The 21,216-nt window shown below is 41.7% G+C and overlaps 1 protein-coding gene across 3 annotated transcripts in view; it reads left to right on the top strand.

Moving 5' to 3' along the window:
* lrp2a (low density lipoprotein receptor-related protein 2a) overlaps nucleotides 1-21,216 on the top strand; it is a 337,835-nt gene that overhangs the window by 218,925 nt on the left and 97,694 nt on the right. For all 3 annotated transcript variants that reach the window (XM_087989117.1, XM_043693942.2, XM_043693941.2), the window contains 6 exons: nucleotides 2,557-3,073; nucleotides 4,810-4,962; nucleotides 7,533-7,703; nucleotides 8,512-8,735; nucleotides 10,785-10,959; nucleotides 18,424-18,620. In XM_087989117.1, the coding sequence (XP_087845243.1) occupies nucleotides 2,557-3,073; nucleotides 4,810-4,962; nucleotides 7,533-7,703; nucleotides 8,512-8,735; nucleotides 10,785-10,959; nucleotides 18,424-18,620 (1,437 nt within the window). The remainder of the gene's footprint in view (nucleotides 1-2,556; nucleotides 3,074-4,809; nucleotides 4,963-7,532; nucleotides 7,704-8,511; nucleotides 8,736-10,784; nucleotides 10,960-18,423; nucleotides 18,621-21,216) is intronic.

The raw sequence follows: 21,216 nt of genomic DNA, 5'->3' as shown, positions 1-21,216 counted from the left end.
GTGATGGATATGGAAGGATCCCTTGGGACCTTGGAGGGAAGTGAGAGGGGAGGTGTGGGCGCAAGTTTTGCATTTCTTGCAGTTGCAGGGGAAGGTGTCGGGAGTGGAGGTTGGGTTGGTGAGGGGATGTGGACTTGACGAGGGAGTCGTGGAGGGAGTGGTCTTTCCGGAACGCTGATAGGGGAGGGGAGGGAAATATATCCTTGGTGGTGGGGTCTGTTTGGAGGTGGCGGAAATGACGAAGGATGATACGATGTATATGGAGGTTGGTGGGGTGGTAGGTGAGGACCAGTGGGGTTCTGTCCTGGTGGCGATTGGAGGGGTGGGGTTTAAGGGCGGAGGAGCGGGAAGTAGAGGAGATGCGGTGGAGAGCATCGTCAACCACGTCTAAGGGGAAATTGCGGTCTTTGAAGAAGGAGGCCACCTGGGTTGTTCGGTATTGGAATAGGTCCTCCTGGGAGCAGAGACGGCGGAGGCGAAGGAATTGCGAATATGGGATGGCGTTTTTACAGGGGGCAGGGTGGGAGGAGGTGTAATCTAGGTGGCTGTGGGAGTCGGTCGATTTATAGTAAATGTCCATGTTGAGTCGGTCGCCCAAGATTGAAAATGGAAAGGTCTAGGAAGTGGAGGGAGGAGTCTGAGACGGTCCAGGTAAATTTGAGGTCGGGGTGGAAGGTGTTAGTAAAGTGGATGAACTGTTCAACCTCCTCGTGGGAGCACGAGGTAGTGCCGATACAGTCATCGATGTAGCGGAGGAAAAGGTGGGGGGGGTGGTGCCAGTGTAGCTGCAGAAGATGGACAGTTCCACATATCCGACGAAGAGGCAGGCATAGCTGGGGCCCATACGGGTGCCCATGGCTACTCCTTTGGCTTGAAGGAAGTGGGAGGATTGGAAAGAGAAGTTGTTCAGAGTGAGGACCAGTTCAGTCATTCGAAGGAGGGTGTCAGTGGAAGGGTACTGGTTGGGTCGGCGGGAAAGGAAGAAGCGGAGGGCTTTGAGGCCTTTGTGATGGAGGATGGAGGTGTATAGGGACTGGATGTCCATGGTGAAGATAAGGCGTTGAGGGCCGGGGAAACGAAAATCATGGAGAAGGTGGAGGGCGTGGGTGGTGTCCCGAACGTAGGTGGGGAGTTCTTGGACTAAGAGGGACAGGACCATGTCGAGGTATGCAGAGATGAGTTTGGTGGGGCAGGAGCAGGCTGAGACAATGGGTTGGCCGGGGCAGTCAGGTTTGTGGATTTTGGGCAGGAGGTAGAAATGGACGGTGTGGGGTTGTGGGACTATGAGGTTGGAGGCGGTGGATGGGAGATCCCCTGAGGTGATGAGGTTATGGATGGTCTGGGAGATGATGGTTTGGTGGTGGGAGGTGGGGTCATGGTCAAGGGGGCAGTAGGAGGAGGTGTCCGCGAGCTGGCGTTTAGCCTCAGCAATGTAAAGATTGGTTCCCCCAACTACCACCGCGCCTCCCTTGCCTGCCGGTTTGATAGTGAGGTTGGGGTTGGAGCGGAGGGTGTGGAGGGCTGCACATTGCAAGGGTGAGAGGTTGAAGTGGGTAAGAGGGGTGGACAGGTTGAGGCGGTTAATGTCGCAGCGGCAGTTGGCCATGAAGAGATCGAGGGCGGGTAAGAGGCCAGCACGGGGTGTCCAGGTGGATGGGATGTGTTTGAGGCGGGAGAAGGGGTCGTCAGAGGGTGGGCGAGAATCCTGGTTGAAGAAGTAGGCGCGGAGGCAAAGGCGGCGGAAGAATTGTTCGATGTCTCGCCGCGTGTTGAATTTGTTAACCCAGGAGCGTAGAGGGATTCATTTTGCCATGTGTGAAGATTTTGTGTGCTGTCCTACCTGAGCTGCTAACACAAACACATCCCCATATTCTCACCCATTCTATACATTTCCAGCAGGAGATTGCTAGATACTGGTTGTTTTTAAAAAAAAAAACACAAAATTTGAAATGATATTTCTTTCACGAGTCCAAGACAATTCTGGTAATGAGAACACCCTTGTCCTAACTCCTCTCCAAGTTGAGATCAATTAGTTCACTATTGTTTAGAAATTGAATCTGAAAGCTTCCTGGTGTTCATAGCTGAGCCATTAATTTTAAAGTGTTTTATCTATATCTCCGTTCACTGAAACTTGTCAGATTCATGTTAGACAGTTTTCCAGGTCACACAAAATTTGATTTACCTACTCTCTTCGGGAGTTGCTGCTATGGGTAGATATGTCCTTGGAGATTTTATACCATAATTCCTGCCTCCAGTTACCCTGACAGTCCAACAGTATATTCCCTTTTTATGCACTTTATTATTAGGTTGTTTGGAATTCAGCCTCCTCATAGAAGTGATTTTAATTTTGGAGTAAATCATAGTACTATATCTTTATTTTAAATTATTTAACTAACCTGGCACTTTGCAAATGAAAAAAACTCATCTTCAAATTTATTTTATCTCTGGTTCATAAGAATAGTGTATTTAATAATTTAAATAATAATCATTCCATAGAAAGCTATTTGAACTGCGATTTTATTAATAATTTTGCATTTTCTGATTATGTTGTTACAGGTGTTGATGAATGCAATGATCCTGCACTGAATCACTGCACACACAAGTGCACCAACACATTGACTAGTTTCTTCTGCTCTTGTAACCCTGGCTACCATCTCATGAGTGATCAACAGACTTGTGAAGACGTTGATGAATGCAATGTAACACCGGCTGTTTGCAGTCAGATTTGTGAAAACACAGAGGGTTCCTACATCTGCAAATGTGCCCCAGGACATCTTCGAGAACCTGATGGAAGAAGTTGTCGCCAAAACAGCAATATTGCTCCTTATCTCCTCTTCAGTAATCGCTACTACATACGTAATCTGTCTGTTGATGGGGAAATTTATACTCTTGTTCAACAAGGGCTCATTAATGTGGTGGCATTGGACTTTGACAGAGTTGAGCAAAGGTTGTACTATATTGACTTGGGTCGAAGAATTATTGAACGGATGTTCCTGAACGGAACAAAAAAGGAAACTATCATTAACCATGATATACAAGGTGCAGAAGGCCTGGCTGTTGACTGGGTTGGAAGGTATTATAACTATTCAGTTGCAATGTTTAGGAACCAATGCTTGTTATTATTTCCAAACTAAACTGTACAATAGACTCAGCCTTTGTTAAAACTGGTTTTAATTTAACACAGACTTTTAAGGATTGAATAATTTTTCATTATCCCAAAGTTAAATAAAGATTTGTAAAGACATTCTGTTGTGTCTTGTAATATCAAATGGATATGATGGGTAGTATTCAGTTTGAAATTACATTGTCAGAAAAAATCTTTTTAAAATTATGTAGTAGTTATCGATTCCATAGTGAGTGAAGCCAAAACTAGTTGTCAGGTTGTTTCACATTACTGGGCATCGCTTCAGCTTAACCTGAGATGGATTACTGAACATATAGACTAGGAACAGGAGTAAACCATTTAGCCCTTTGAATCTGGTCTGCGTTTCAATAAAATCATGTCTAAGCTGATTTGATTTATTATTACTGAAAAATGTGACCTTTATCATACTTTCTGCAAGGACATAAAACATTTTAAGAAATATTCATCAGAATTCAATCTATAGTAAATAAAACAGTAAACAAAACCAAATATTTGAAGGTGATGAAAGTGTAACAATATTCATTAACAGCTCAAGTGTTGCATGCTGCGGACTTCTGATCTGTTCTGAAGAGTGAATTGAAGCCACCAGTAGCTTATGTAAAACTTCTCCAGATTTTTATGAATGTTCATTGCTAGAAATAAGGAGGTAACTTCAACAGTTTCTGGATCTAATAATTGAATCGTGGTTATAGGGAGCACAGATAGTGCAAGTATGATGCCATTATGCTCTTTTTCTTCCCAGTATTCCTTTTGAGTGTGGGTCTCCACTAAGAGCTCAGATCATGAAGTTTATTCTAAGCTTCCAGACATCTCTGGGAGGTGACTCTAAATTCACAAGAGCATGCCAGCACATTTATTGTCAGATCGTGATAGAAACTTCAACACTACTGTAGTTTTCCATCAACAGTATGACCTCTTAACCACTTGAAACGTTACAATGCTACTTGCTTGTGAATATATACAAGCAGTGAAATGAGTGAACCAACAGAGATTTGAGTGTTTTAATCCCCTTTATTTTGTAAGTCAGTTGGATATTTCTTTTCCGAAATAAAACCAAAAACCAGCAGGTCTAATAGCATCTCTTCATTAATTTTGATTTCTCTGCGCAGATACTTGCAGAACTATTGAACATTTACACAATTTTCTGTTTTTATTTCAAATTTTCAGCATCCATAGTTGTTTGCTCTTATGTTTCTTTTCCTATATATGTTTAAAGATGCAGTGGAATCAGTTGAAACTTTGTTAACAGTGGCATTGAATATTTGGTGGGGAATAGTGAGAGAGGTTAAGGCTAATAATAAAGGGGCATGGCCAGAATCAAATAAGTTTAACCCTGTCAACTTCCTTACATTTTAATTTCTAAAAATGTATTTATTGTATACTCTAGACAATTGATTGCTGTTTCGTTAGATCAATTGCTTCTCAGTATTACCTACTGATGTACTAGCATAAAAAAATACAACAGAGGGTCATTCAACCCACCATGGCTATGCCAGATCTCTGAATGAATTGTCAATTAGTCTGACTGCCCTGTTTTTCCTCCAGAACTCTGAAAATCTTTCCTTTTAAAATATTTATCCAAATTTATTGTGTATGCGCTAATATTGAAAAATGTTGAATATTGTCTTTGGTGCAAGTCAAATGAGTTTTTATTTTTGTTGCAGGAAGCTCTACTGGCTTGATCAGTTTAAAAATTGCCTTAATGTTGCTGAACTTGATGGAAGGTTCCGTAAAATGCTGGCCGATCGCTGTGTGGATACAAGCAATATTTACTGCTTTGAGAATCCTCGAGCTATTGCTGTCTATCCAAAATATGGGTAAGAGAACCTAAAATTGTTTAGCCGTACTTTTAAAGAAAATCACATCAAGGGCTAGAGTTTCTACTTTGGCACAATTGTGATACTGGTGCAATGACACATGATTTTGGAGAATGCTTTATCGTCATGGGCTTCTGCTCAAATTCTTTTACATATTGACAAGGATGAAGTTTTCATCTGAACTACATGTTTCAAAATGTAATTTTTAAAAACTTTGAAATGTTTCTTGATATGTTAGAGCACTACCTTTGAAACATCTCTGAGTAACCAAATCTAAATTATTGAAGCCTATACAGATACACAACTATTCTGGTGAGATTGGGGCACAGTATTCAATTGCTTATTCATTCAAAATGTGCCTAGAAGGAATTGACTAGGAAGCAGGGACCTGGAAATGGCCAGGGAAATATTTGGAGTAGGATAGTGACAATACTGCCTGTCACCTTCTCAGAACCATAGTGTTCTGCCAGTAGCAGGGAAGCAGAGAATGGCTACTTCTGCTCAGAGGCCAGTGGTTCCAAATTATATCATGATCTGGTTCAGGACCAGAAATGTTTTTATTGTGTAAAGCAGACAAACTTGAGATTCCTTTTGCTGGCTGAGAGATAAAGCCACAAGATTTAACAGTTTTGATAAATATGTGAAGTATTGAAAGTAAAACAAATTATAATAAATCTAGAAATTAGACTCTAACATCCACAATAAACACGTCAAATTAGAGTTAACAGACAAACAGTGGCTGAACTACCACAGAGCACATCAAATAGCAGTTATACTCAAGACAGGTTTTTCAGTAACTAACTCAGATGGTAGAGGTGCTGCCAGTGAAAACTCGCATTACAATGTTTTCTCCTTCACAAAGTTCCCTCTCCTTCACAAAGTTCCCTCTCCTCATTGTTGACTGCTTCAATAACTGTTCACATCTTAGTAGTTCAATCTCTTCCCCTATATCTACATTCCACTAGATTCCCGAGGCTGGACTCCAATATGTACTTACAGGCACAATTTCAGCTCCTTTTTAGGAACCTAACTTCACTAGTTTGTCACTGCTCCTAGATTTCTCCAAGCGCCAATATTTCTCAGTTGTAACAAGCACATATTTTTTATGACCTTCTATCTCCCCCACTGTCCATTGCACTAAACTAACAAGGGTTTTTCTGAACTTTACTTCCCTCTATCTTCTCAGCTTCTCTGGAATTTTGCTGAGCCCTGACTTCATGGACACAGAAGTTCTGCTGTCCAGAAACTCCCTCCTCTGCCAATAAATAACTGAGCAACTAGCAGCTTAAAGGTCGCAACCAGTTACTTAGCTTGCCTCTGACCAATGAGAGTTCTCTCAATCTCTTCCCCCTGACAAAACTGACCCTAACCCTTGAACTGCCATTCACTAACCATTGAACTGATCTGGGTGAGTGACCAAAACTCTCCGAGAAAGTCCAACCCTTGTTATCAGGCAAGGATAAACGTGTCAAACAGTAGAACACTTTGTGCTTAGAAGATATAGACTTGGTAGGCAGCAAGCTCAGGCACCAAACTAGATACAAATTTAAGTGATGAATTCATGGTTCAAACCTATTACTACTTGCATTTTATGAGCAGTGAGAGTGAGGAGACAACCTGTTGAATTCCAGGGGTTGTCCTTTGGATTTGCTGGGGGAGGGGTCATAATTGGGCAAACCGTGCCCTATCTGGGGCCTCCGGAAACAATGGCCACCCCCTATTTGAACTCTTCTTGCTTCTCTCACCAACCACAATCGTATAGAAGCACAATCACAAGGAAGTCATTACTTCTTTGTTGGAACTCCTGACATTATGGAAACATGCCAATAGACTTTATTACTGTAATTTTCATCACAGCTATGTTTAGTTAACAATTGTGAAGCCAACACAGTAAATTGAGCAAATATACATTGTACAAGGTGAACTTGACCAAATGATCTGAATCATACCTTGCTCATCATTCCTGTGTCAATTTGCACTTGTAGTGAGATGCCTGCTCAAATTGAAAGTGAAACCATAAACTGTCGCAAGAAATGAATTAAGATCATGGCTGATCTGTTTGTGTCTCAAATTCCACAATTCCCAACTACTCCTGATTATATTGGCTAACAAGTATTTTATCTACATCTGTCTTAAAAATCTTCAAAACCCATGACTTCACAGAGGTAGAGTTCTAAACGCCTATAGCCCTTTGAAAGAAGAGTGTTCTGCTCATCTCTGGCCCAATAGGGCAGTTCTTAAGTTTGAAAAACAGCCACTGGTTCTGGATTAAGCCACAAGAGGAAACCTCATTTCTACATATACCTTGTCAACATGGTTCACAATCTTACATACATCAAGTTACTCCAGACCAGATATGGCACGCTGGTACTGGGCAGACAATACAACCATGTGAACTCACCTTCTATGCAGGGAACAGATCCAACTGCCCATGTTATGTAAGAACTTCTATTTAGAGCAAAATAAAATGTGCTTTAACAATTTTATTGAGTTGATTGAAATTCTTGTCATGCTGCAAATTGACAACATAAAATTTGATTTGAGTTTACATTTTTTATAACTTTCTGCAGATATATTTTCTGGACTGACTGGGGTTATCAAGCATATATTGGACGCATAGGTATGGATGGTAAAAACAAATCTGCCATTGTTACCACAAAATTGGAATGGCCCAATGGATTGACCATTGACTACACAAATGATAAACTCTATTGGACCGATGCTCATCTGAATTATATTGAGTAAGTATTTCTAAAGTTTCTTGCAAATTTTAACTTTGATAACAAAGTGTTGGGATGATACAATAGATCACATTTTAAATTAAGAATAGTACTCCAGATATTCCTGGACAGCGTGAAGAATGACATAGCCATCGCTCTAATCTTACCATTAATGACTTATTCCTTTATTTGCCTTTCTGGTAAGGATACACCGCAATGAAAAAAGCAATGCCACTAATACTAACTATGTCCATTTAGGTAATTTATTAATTGAGCTGATTTTAAAATAACTGGCATATTCTGTACATTAATAATTACAGCCCCTTGTAACAGTTGGTGATCTATGACTTTAACTAGAATCTATCACACTTCATTAATATCTGACTGGGATATCAAAAATTGCATATCACTTCCAGCATTCCAGCACAGAGAGCCTTTACCCAGAAATGTTTTTAGCAAGTTAATGGTTGCAGATATCTTGTGTTTGTTTAGATACAAAAGTGGGAAAATAAATTGACGTAGGTTTCAAGGTAAATTTGAGCTTGTATCAAAAAATGGAACATAGAATATATTTTGTTGCATTGCTTTCTATTAATAGTTGCATTTAATTTTCTTTCTGTGCTGTGAAATGACAGCTGCCATTTCCTTCTATAAGATTGCAGTAATCTAAGCCACACACTTCTCCATATTTGTCACTTCTTTAATCTTTTAAACCAATTGTGATGACTAGTTTAATATAAAAAGTCCTTAAAATTATCATTGAAAGTTCAGTGCTTGGAAGCATTTTACTGGTTGATTGTGTGACCTTCTGATGGTTTGATTTTTATAGATTTTCCAACCTGGATGGGAACCATCGGCACACAGTATTTGGTGGAACCCTAAGCCACCCATTTGCCATTAGCCTATTTGAAGATACAATATATTGGACTGATTGGAACACAAAATCAGTTGAGAAAGCAAATAAATACACTGGAGAAGGCAGAGTGTTGTTGGTGAATACCACCCATCGGCCCTTTGACATCCATGTATATCACCCATACAGACAGCCAATTGGTAAGTAAGTAATTTTAAGACTGATGTAAATTGGAGCTTTTTGTAGCTCAAGTATTCTCCACGTTGCATTACAAGTCACATTTTGGAATGAATAATAATTTCTTAATTAATTACTTCTGAACATTCAACCAGTTAAGATGCATGTTTTATTGGTATGACTTATTCAACTTGTCTTATAATACTGTTCTCAATTTTTATATTTTGGTTGCATATGTTAGGGCTGTGCATGCACAGTAGTTTAGAATTCTGAACTGAAATTACTTGATGAATAGCAATAAAAATGTGAGTTGTACTGTCTTTTTACTCCCCACATTTTACTCTGTTGCTCCAGGGAAAACCCAGCTTATTCAGCCTCTCCCTATAGCTCAAATCTTCCAATCCTGGCAACACCCTTGTAAACCTTGAGTGAACCATTTCAAATTTCACAACATTCTTCCAAGAAGAAGGAGACAAGAATTGCATGCAATATTCCAACAGTGACCTAGCCACTGTCCTGTATAGCTGCAACATGCTCTGACCGATAAAGGAAAGCATACCAAATGCCTTCTTAACTATCCTATCCATCTGTGACTCTACTTTCAAGGAGCTATGAACCGCACTCCAAGGTCTCTTTGTTCAACAACACTTCCTAGAACCTTACCATTAAGTGTTTAAGTCCTGCTCTGATTTGTTTTTTCAAAATACAGCACCTTGCATTTATCTAAATTAAACTCTGTCTGCCACTCCTCAGCCCATTGGCCCATCTGATTAAGATTGATTGCATTCTGAGGTAACCTTCTTCACTGTCCACTATACCTCCAATTTTGGTGTCGTCTGCAAACTTACTAACTATACCTCCTATGTTGACATTCAAATCATTTATGTAAGTGACAAAAAGTAGTGAACCAGGCACCGATCCTTGTGGTACTCCACTTGTCACAGGCCTCCAGTCTGAAAAGCAACCCTCCACCACCACCCTTTTTCTTTTTTCTAGCTTTGAACTAATTCTGTATCCAAATAGCTAGTTCTTGTATTCCATGAGGTCTAACCTTACTAACCAATCTCTCATGGGAAACCTTGACGAGCACCTTACTAAAGTCCATATAGACCACGTCCACAACTCTGCCCTCATCAATCCTCTTCGTTACTTCTTCAAAAAACTCAATCAAGTTCATGAGACATTAATGTTCATGACTGATTTAACTGATTTCTTTAATATTTAATAATCTGTCAACCTCTGGCTGTGTTTTTTGTCCATTTACCATGGTTAATCCATGCTAATAAATTGCCCCAATAGGATGAGCCACATGCTTTATGCCCATTCCCTTCTTCTTAATGAACAGTGAAGCAAAATGCCAATCCACGGAAAGTATAACGTATTAAGGAATGACAGCAGTAAAAAGAAAATAAATGAAATTGTGATAGTCATGTCCATCAGATGTCTCAGATAATGAGCTGCTTTTGTATTAGAGTCAGCATTTTGATGATTCTTTGCCCTACAATAAGTAGAATTCTTCACTTCTTTTAGTCTAATATACTCGGCAGCAACAACCCAGTACTGCGCCTCATCGTCAGTCTCATCAATCTCCCTGTCCGATAGGGAAAATTGCTTGTTAATAACATAAGTTTCAGCTGTAGATACTTGTATTGCTGATGATCATTGTCAAACTCCCTCTTGTAATCTTTCCTCTGTTGGCCTGTAGTGATAGGTGAGTATTGACTTTCCAAATCATCTTAATTCAGTTCATCGGCCCCAGTTGTATAGTCTATGTCATAGTCTTCATTCTTTGGTCTTTTTGTTCTTCCCGGCCTCATCTTCCTAGGAGGCCTTCTTTCTTTGGCTTAGTTTCATCAGATTCTCTGTAAGAATGAATGTTTATTTATTCTTTTAAAAAGCTGCATTTTGATTGTTCTCAAAGCTGAGCGAGTGAAAGCTGTTCATGTTTACAGTTACTTTATTATGCAGCCATGTACCACATTTCCAATTACTGTTTATTAGTTGCTTCCTTGTATGCTCATTGAAAGATATTTCTTTGCTAACAGTTACTTTTATACCTCTCCTCTTTCTAGCAAACAATCCATGTGATAAAGATAATGGTGGCTGCTCCCACCTATGTCTGATAGCAGAAGGTGGTCAAGGTCACACATGTGAATGTCCAGATAACTTCATTAAGCAGTCTGGCAGCGTCACTCAATGTATCCCCATGTGCACAAGTACACAGTATAGATGTCTTGACAATGAAAGGTACAATAATTAATGCTGCATTATTATTTCTTTGCATTTTCAACTCCGATCCAGTGTTTTTTGTATTTCTAGTGTTTTCTGCTTGTGTTTCAGAATTTCACCTTTTTTTTCAGTTTTATTTAATTATGACTGGATTTTAATAAAAGGGTAAATGCTGTTACAGTTGTTTCAAGAAAGAAAAGCTGAATAGTTCAAATATAATGGACCCATTCCACTACCCTATTCCTTTATCCTGCATATCCCATGGCCAATTCTCCCTACTTGCACATTTTTGGACTGTGGGAAGAAACTGGAGGAGAGGTGCATAGACACAGGGAGAATGTGCCAACTCCATACAGACAGTCACCCAAGGGCGGCATTGAACCCGGGTCCAGGGCACTATGAGTGCTAATTGGTGAGCCACCGTGCTATCCCAAGTAAGCAGAGTTGGGAAGGTTCTGAAGGCATGCCTTTTCTGATAAAGGTCTCTTATTTGGATCTCAGGTTGGATATTCATTGCTGTCATTTGAAGATCAAGTTAGCCCTTGAAAAATAGGATCTGAAATTCTTTGTGAGGAAATCAAGAGTTTTAAAAGGTTGAATTTACATTGAATTAAACAAACCCATCCTTTTTCCTTTCTTCTATTTGTTTCAGTTACTTTGTCTCTTTCAGCCAGTAGCATACCTGCTCCAGGAACATTTTTTGTTTCTTTCCTTGCCCAATTCCCTTTGACCCAGAAAGAATGTATTTTCTGTCATTTCAACCTCTTCTGCCATTGATCCTATCAGAGTTTTTCGTTTTATCTTTGTTCCATCTTCACTGAAAACCAATTGTATCTCTAATTTAGAATCATAGAATCATAGAAGTGTGGTAAAAGGCTGCATACTAAAGTAACAGTGACACTGTGGCTCAGTGGTTAGCATTGCTGCCTCACAGCACCAGGGACCCAGATTCGATTCAAGACTCGAGCGACTATCTGTGTGGGTTTGCTCCAGGTGCTCTGGTTTCCTCCCACAGTCCAAAGATGTTCATGTTAGGTGAGTTGACAATGCTGAATTGCCCATAGTGTTCAAGGATGTGTGGGTTAGGTGCATTAGTCAGGGCTAAATGTAGAGTGATAGAGGAATGGGATACTCTTCAGAGGGTCGGTGTGGACTTGCTGGGTCGATGTGCCTTGTTTCTATCCTCTGTGTGAAAAAGTTGCCCCTTAGGTCTTTTTTATATCTTTTCCCTCTCACCCTAAACCTATGCCGTCTAGTTCTGGACTCCCAGACCCCAGGGAAAAGACTTTGTCTATTTATCCTATCCATGCCCCTCATGATTTTGTAAACCTCTATGAGGTTACCCCTCTGCCTCCGATGCTCCAGGGAAAACAGCCCCAGTCTGTTCAGCCTCCCCCATAGCTCAAATCCTCCAACCCTGGCAACATCCTTGTAAATCTTTTCTGAACCCTTTGAAGTTTCACAACATTTTTTCCGATAGGAGGGAGACTAGAAATGCGTGCAATATTCCAACAGTGGCCTAACCAATGTCCTGTACAGCCGCAGCGTGACCTCCCAACTCCTGTACTCAGTACTCTGACCAATAAAGGAAAGCATACCAAATGCCTTCTTCACTATCCTACCGACGTGTGACTCCACTTTCAAGGAGCTATGGACCTGCACTACAAGGTCTCTTTGTTCAGCAACACTCCCTAAGACCTTACCATTAAGTGTATAAGTCCTGCTAAGATTTGCTTTCCCAAAATGCAGCACTTCGCATTTATCTGAATTAAACTCCATCTGTCACTTCTCAGCCCATTGGCCCAACTGATCAAGATCCTCTTGTAATCTGAGGTAACCATCTTCGCTGTCCACTACACCTCCAATTTTGGTGTCATCTGCAAACTTACTAACTGTACCTCTTAGGCTCGCATCCAAATCATTTATGTAAATGTCAAAAAGTAGAGGACCCAGCACCAATCCTTGTGGCACTCCACTGGTCACAGGCCACCAGTCTGAAAAACAACCCTCCACCACCACCCTCTGTCTTCTACCTTTGAGCCAGTTCTGTATCCAAATGGCTAGTCCTCCCTGTATTCCATGAGATCTAATCAGTCTCCCATGGGGAACTTTGTCAAACGCCTTACTGAAGTCCATATAGATCACATCCACTGCTCTGCCCTCATCAATCGTCTTTGTTACTTCTTCAAAAAACTCAATCAAGTTTGTGAGACATGATTTCCCATGCACAAAGCCATGTTGACTATCCCGAATCAGTCCTTGCCTTTCCAAATACATGTACATCCTGTCCCTTAGGATTCCCTCCAACAACTCGCCCACTACCGAGGTCAGGCTCACTCGTCTATAGTTCCCTGGCTTGTCCTTACAGTGGCACACCATTAGCCAACCTCCAGTCTTCCGGCATCTCACCTATGACTATCGATGATACCAATATCTCAGCAAGAATCCCAGCAATCACTTCTCTAGCTTCCCATAGAGTTCTAGGGTACACCTGATCACGTCCTGGGGATTTATGCATCTTTATGTGTTTCAAGACATCCAGCACTTCCTCTTCTGATTTATGGACATTTTGCAAGATGTCATCATCTATTTCCCAAAGTCTATATCTTCCATATCCTTTTCCACAGTAAATACTGATGTTAAAAACTTGTTTAGTATCTCCCTAGTCTTCTGTATCTCCACACACTGCCTTGCTGATCTTTGAGGGGCCATATTCTCTCCCTAGTTACCCTTTTGTCCTTAATATATTTGTAAAAACCCTTTGGATTCTCCTTAATTCTATTTGCCAAAGCTATCTCATGTCCCCTTTTTGCTCTCCTGATTTCCCTCTTAAGTATATTCCTACTTCCTTTATACTCTTCTAAGGATTCACTCTATCAATCCTGTCTATACTTACATATGCTTCCTTCTTTTTCTTAACTAAACCCTCAATTTCTTTAGTCATCCAGCATTCCCTATACTTTCTCTGGATTCTCATTGTCTCATTTCTGAAGGCTTCTCATTTTCCAGCCATCCTTTTACCTGCGAACATCTGCCCCCAATCAGCTTTCAAAAGTTCTTGCCTAATACCGTCAAAATTGGCCTTTCTCCAATTTAGAACTTCACCTTGTAGATCTGGTCTATCTTTTTCCATCACTATTTTAAATCTAATAGAATTATGGTCGCTGGCCCCAAAGTACTCCCCCACTGACACCTCAGTCAGCTGTCCTGCCTTATTTCCCAAGTGTAGGTCAAGTTTTGCACCTTCTCTAGTAGGTACATCCAGATACTGAATCAGAAAATATTCTTGTACACACTTAACAAATTCCTCTCCATCTAAACCCTTAACACTATGGCAGTCCCAGTCTATGTTTGGAAAGTTGAAATCCCCTACCACAACCACCCTATTATTCTTACAGATAGCTGAGATCTCTTTACAAGTTTGGTTCTCAATTTCCCTCTGACTATTAGGGGGTCTATAATACAGTACCAATAAGGTGATCTCTCGAGGACCTCCTTTTTTAAATTCCTGCCTAACTCTCTGTAATCTTCTTTCAGAATCTCAACCTTTTCCCTTACTATATCGTTGGTTCCGATGTGGACAATGACCTCTTCCTGGCCCCTCTCTCCTGTGAGAACATTCTGTACCCTCTCTGAGACATCCTTGATTCTGACACCATTCTGCTTTTTCGCTGTTGGCCACAGAAACGTCTGTCTGTACATCAGACTAAATAATTCCCTAACACAATTGATCTCTTGGAACCCAATGTACCCCTCATTGCATTAGAGCCAGTCTCAATACCAGAAACTTGGCTGTTCGGGCAACATTCCCCTGAGAATACATTACCCCCTACATTTTCCAAAACAGTATACCTGTTTGAAATGGGTATATCCACAAAAAACTCCTGCACTAGCTGCCTACCTCTCTTACCTTTCCTGGAGTTAACCCATCTATGTGATAGTATCTGAGACTTTACCCCATTCCTATAACTGCCATCCATTAACATATTGTTGCTGTTGCACATTCCTCATTGCTTCTAACTGTCTCTCCAACCGATCCATTCGATCTGATAAGATTCGCAACCAAAAGCAATTATGGAATGTATTATCCGCAGTAAACCTTAAACTCTCTTTAAACTCCCATGTCTGACAAGAAGTACATATCACTCTACTAAAGGCCACTTTTGCTCTTTCACAATCTACAGACCCAGAAAATAACATTGTCTTATTCCTCTACAAACACTGCCCCTGGTTAAATTAATATTTATGGTTTATATTTAAGTTTAATCAAGAGACATATCTCCAAAAACATATAGGAGAGAGTGAGGACTGCAGATGCTGGAGATCAGAGCTGAAAATGTGTTGCTGGAAAAGCGCAGCAGGTCAGGCAGCATCCAAGCAGCAGGGGAATCAACGTTTCGGGCATGAGCCCTTCTTCAGGCTCATGCCCGAAACGTTGATTCCCCTGCTCCTTGGATGCTGCCTGATCTGTTGCGCTTTTCCAGCAACACATTTTCAGCTCCAAAAACATATAATTGAGAAAGAACCCACTCTGCTCACTACTGCAGACTTTTTGTAGGCTGCACTTAAAACAACGATTAACTTATCTGATTCTGTGCTGTGAACTTCGTCCAACAGTTCCTCCAAGATCAGTTGTGAATTTCACTGTTTGTTAATTTTCCCAGATGCACTCTGATGTCCAGCGAATTCAAACAGCAAAGGCAGAGTCAGTTTCATTCTCTCTCTCCTGCACTGACCTCACCATGTGCTTCCTTTGTCTGTTCTTCTCCCTTTTAAAACTGTCATTGTTTTGACTTTTTATTCCCAAAGTTCCAAAACAATGCAACAACATATAAAACAGTGATTGCTGCTCTTGGAATTTGAGGAAATCACCTCCTGCACCTAAAATACCTCAAAAAAGGAGCAGCTGTTACAGCCAGAAAATTTTCCCATCCTCCATCTTCGATTCCCCAGGGAGTTCTGGAGATTTTGTTGATCTTTTAAAACTGGTGGCTGAGATTTGATTCTGGGATTCTTGACCCCAATCTGCATTCCCAATTTAGGCTGATACAAAAAGAACTCCCGACCTGGCCAATTCCATAACAGGGAAAGACATCTCTGAAATTTTGTGGAGTCAGGCCAGCTTTTTGAAGTGGTCATGGTTCACAGCCCCTCGGAAATGTTGTGAACCATAGCCTTGATGACAGAACCATTTTGAAAGATAAGTTCAATTGGTCTTCACCTTGTGTAGTATTCTGCCCTATTCCTCTCCACCAACCTGATATGGCTCTCCTAAGTCCCAACAGAGCTATGTCTATTTGCCTACCCTCCTCCAAAGTCCTGCAAATACTGTATGCTAACCTATAGTGTGTTCATGCACAATCCCCTCGTTGACACACTGTATGGAGCCAGTGAACCCCATGGTAACAAAAACTGTCGATCTAGCAGGGTCACAGCCTTTCCAACAGAGTAATGGGTGACTAGGCTTTCAGACAAGTTTCATTATTCATTCTGTGACAGCAGCTGTCCATCACTGTGTTGAAATAGATGTATTCAAGGGTAATCATTGCCTGACTGAAAGTTTCTCTTGGATTTATTCCTCAAATGCTCAAGTGTTTATTTATACAAATAAGAGGTGTGAAGCACTTGCATTTCCTTCTGTTGATTTTTTTTTAAAGGTCACTTTTATAAGGCTGTTGCAAGTGTGACTGTTTTAAGTGTTATGGACTCGGCCAGACCACTCAAAACATTCTTAAGCAGACAGCCCAGACAATAACTTTGCAATTTGTTTCAGTAAGTATACAGTAAAAATTACCCAGAGTAAGTTAGTTAGGTTGACTACCAGGTTTTAAAACAGACAAAAATGTTTTCACAAAATTACACAATGAAACACAAAGAACAGAATAAAGAACCCCCATATAACTCAGGCTATCTCAAGTAGACTTAATTATGTTGTTCCGAATATACATAACAGTCCCAATAAGCAAACTCCCTTAAAAACAGTAAAAATGGAACAAATGCTTACAGGTTGAAGTTAGAAGGGCAAAAGGAGAGAGAGAGAGTTTTGCAGCCTGTTTACACACAACTGAACTCCTAACTAGTTCTGGACTGAACTGCTCAGCTAGAGAGCTGACCACTCCCCTTTCATTATACAGGTCATTTATAAAACATGACCACTTTGGCCTGAAGTCTCATCTGTTTACAAATAAACAAAAGGCCTCTCAAAATCCTTTCTCATCTCTGTACTAAACTAGTCATCTCGATCTGGGAGGATTGTATGACCCCTTTGGAAAGAAAACAAGGACACAGTATCCTTGAGAAAAGGAACAGCTTTTTAAAAAAATGAGACAGCTTTGTAACATAAGAAAGTTTTATAAATCAATTTTTTAAAATGTGAAATTGGTTTTGTGGGGTTCATTAATTTGGTGCAGAATGTATACATTCTGAAATGGCATGGAAATACCAAAGTTTGGAATGGAAGATGTGGGGGGCTCAAGGAGTTGGGTAGCCAGGCTTTTAAATCTAAGTTATGGGTTAAACAATCAAAATCACTTTTAATTTATATTCAGAATTACTCCATTGATCTCTTAGTCCATTGCATAGTATGCCATTCATGTACTTCTGACTTGTTGCACATTTGCTTTGCTTAAGATGACATATTTTGTTCCCAATAACTAATAACCTCACTTGGATCATTTTAAAGAATGTTTTTCGAGTGGCTGTATTGTACTGTTACTTTGCTCTAATCCCATTGATTATAATGTGAGGTGAAACTTATTTTCACCATACAATAGAATCCAGCAGTGTGCGAGTAGGTGATTTGGCTCATTGAGTCAGCACTGACCCTCTGAAGAGCATCCCACCCAGACCCCACCCCTACCTTATCCCTGTAACCCTGTATTTCCCATGGCTAATCCACCTAATTTACACATCCCTAGACGCTATGGGCAATTTGGCATGGCCAATCCACTTAACCTGCACATCTTTGGACTATGGGAGGAAACTGGAGCATCTGGAGGAAATCCACGCAGACACTGGGAGAATGCGTAGACTCCACACAGTGTTACTCCAGGATGGAATCAAATTTGTGTCCCTGGTGCTGTGAGGCAGCAGTGCTAACCACTGAGTCACCATACCGCCCTGGTAACTTCAGCCAGTTATCTCAGTTTTTCTCTGAATGCTGGACCTCATAGAATATGTGTTCGCTGATTGGAGCTGTTAATCAGATAAAAAGGTGAATCACAGAGATAGTAACACTCTGATAGCTGAGTCAGAGTGAGGCAGTACTAAGTCAAGGACTGTTCATGTATGAATAAAGGGTGACTTTATTCAGAAGTAGGAATTTATAAATTCTGTCCTCTTCCATTATTCAATCTTCAACATTTTTATTCATGAAGCTTTATTGCAAATATTGAGACTTTAGTAGTAGTTTTCATTACATCATTTGTTTTGAACATATTTGCACATATACAAAGGCAAACTTCATTGTTTTGTCTGTCATAGGTGTATTCCTATCTGGTGGAAATGTGATGGACAGAAAGATTGCCGGGATGGATCAGATGAACCTACAACCTGCCCAACCCATTATTGTAGAATTGGACAGTTTCAGTGCAATGATGGAAACTGCACTACTTCCAACTCCTTGTGTAATGGTTATCAGGATTGTGCAGATGGATCTGATGAAGACATTGTACTTTGTAGTAAGCATTTCTTATTGTTGATACAATATAAAGGCAAAATGGAGGAGTAGAGGTAGGCCTCTTGTCCCTTGGGCTGCCTGTGTCTTTCAATAATATTGTGCATGATCTGATTACTCCACATTCCCAACTATCCCAATGACCTTTTCATCTGCATGATTATCAAATATCTATCTACCTCTGCCTTTAAAATATTCAAAGACTTGGCTTCCACTGTCTTTGGACAATAAGAATTCCAAAGATTTGAGATCCTCTGTAAGAAAAACATTCTCCCCGTCTCTAACTTAAATGGGCAAACTTTTATTCTTAAATGGTGATCCCTAGTTTTACATTCTCCTGCATGAAGAAACATCTACCTTGCCAAGACCAGTCTTGTACATTTAGGATCTTTTACATTTCAGTCAAGTCACTTTTTTTATTCTTCTAAACTCTAAACTCCAATTCAAACCTAGCCTGTCCAACCTTTCCACATAAGGCAACGCACACGTTCCAGATATGAGTCTGGTAAGCCTTCTCTGAACGGTTTCCTTGGTTTCTAGGAGCTTCACTAAGAGCCTGACCACCTTCCAATTTTGACTGACACCTTCTGGTCATAACCTAGATATGTAAGTGAGAATGTGAAGTTAAAATTTTCAGAACTCCATGTTTTGGCTTGTTGGTGGGATCACAGTGTACTCCAGCCCCCATTTTCCAATTCCCACTGTATGTAAAGTTGCCATAGACACAGAGGACCATATAGGTAAAAACAATGACTGCAGATGCTGGAAACCAGATTCTGGATCAATGGTGCTGGAAGAGCACAGCAATTCAGGCAGCATCGAGGAGCTTCAGCAAAATCGACGTTTCGGGCAAAAGCCCTTCATCAGGAATAAAGGCAGAGAGCCTGAAGCGTGGAGAGATAAGCTAGGGGAGGGTGGGGGTGGGGAGAGAGTAGCATAGAGTACAAGATCCACAAGCCTGACCACCCTGGCCGACCCATTGTCTCAGCATGCTCCTGCCCCACTGAACTTATATCTACCTACCTCGACACTGTCCTATCCCCCCTAGTCCAGGAACTCCCCACATACGTTCGAGACACCACCCACGCCCTCCACCTCCTCCAAGACTTCCGTTTCCCCGGCCCCCAATGCCTCATCTTCACCATGGATATCCAATCTCTCTACACCTCCATCCGCCATGACCAGGGCCTCCAAACCCTCCGTCTTTTCCTCTCCAGACGTTCCCAACAGTACCCTTCCACCGACACTCTCATTCGTTTGGCCGAACTGGTCCTCACCCTTAACAATTTCTCCTTTGAATCCTCCCACTTCCTCCAGACCAAAGGGGTAGCCATGGGCACACGTATGGGCCCCAGCTATGCCTGTCTCTTTGTTGGCTACGTAGAACAGTTGATCTTCTGTAATTACACCGGCACCACTCCCCACCTCTTCCTCCGCTACATTGATGACTGCATTGGCGCCACCTCGTGCTCCCACGAGGAGGTTGAGCAATTCATCAACTTCACCAACACATTCCAGCCTGACCTTAAATTTACCTGGACCATCTCTGACACCTCCCTCCCCTTCCTGGACCTCTCCATCTCCATTAGTGAAGACCGACTTGACACTGACATTTTTTACAAACCCACCGACTCCCACAGCTACCTGGATTACACCTCTTCCCACTCTATCTCTTGCAAAAATGCCATCCCGTATTCCCAATTCCTCCACCTCCGCCGTATCTGCTCCCAGGAGGACCAGTTCCACCACAGAACACACCAGATGGCCTCCTTCTTTAGAGACCACAATTTCCCTTCCCACGTGGTTAAAGGTGCCCTTCAACGCATCTCTTCCACACCCCGCACCTCCGCCCTCAGACCCCACCCCTCCAACCGTAACAAGGACAGAACGCCCCTGGTGCTCACCTTCCACCCTACAAACCTCCGCATAAACCAAATTATCCGCCGACATTTCCGCCACCTCCAAAAAGACCCCACCACCAGGGATATATTTCCCTCCCCACCCCTTTCCGCCTTCTGCAAAGACCATTCCCTCCGTGACTACCTGGTCAGGTCCACGCCCCCCTACGACCTACCCTCACATCCTGGCACTTTCCCCTGCCACCGCAGGAACTGTAAAACCTGTGCCCACACCTCCTCCCTCACCTCTATCCAAGGCCCTAAAGGAGCCTTGCATATCCATCAAAATTTTACCTGCACATCCACTAATATCATTTATTGTATCCGTTGCTCCCGATGCGGTCTCCTCTACATTGGGGAGACTGGGCGCCTCCTAGCAGAGCGCTTTAGGGATCATCTCCGAGACACCTGCACCAATCAACCAAACCACCCCGTGGCCCAACATTTCAACTCCCCCTCCCACTCTGCCGAGGACATGGAGGTCCTGGGCCTCCTTCACCGCCGCTCCCTCACCACCAGATGCCTGGAGAAAGAACGCCTCATCTTCCGCCTCGGAACACTTCAACCCCAGGGCATCAATGTGGACTTCAACAGCTTCCTCATTTCCCCTTCCCCCACCTCAACCTAGTTTCAAACTTCCAGTCCCCTTGACTTGTCCAGACTTGTCCGACCTGCCTAGCTCCTTTTCCACCTATCCACTCC

The sequence above is a fragment of the Chiloscyllium plagiosum genome, unplaced genomic scaffold, assembly GCF_037043375.1.
Source record: "Chiloscyllium plagiosum isolate Xiang-an unplaced genomic scaffold, Cpla_swu_hap1 HiC_scaffold_7, whole genome shotgun sequence".
NCBI classification, from domain to species: domain Eukaryota; kingdom Metazoa; phylum Chordata; class Chondrichthyes; order Orectolobiformes; family Hemiscylliidae; genus Chiloscyllium; species Chiloscyllium plagiosum.
The sequence above is the reverse complement of the archived record's forward strand: the minus strand, read 5'-3'. Positions and strand labels throughout refer to the sequence as shown.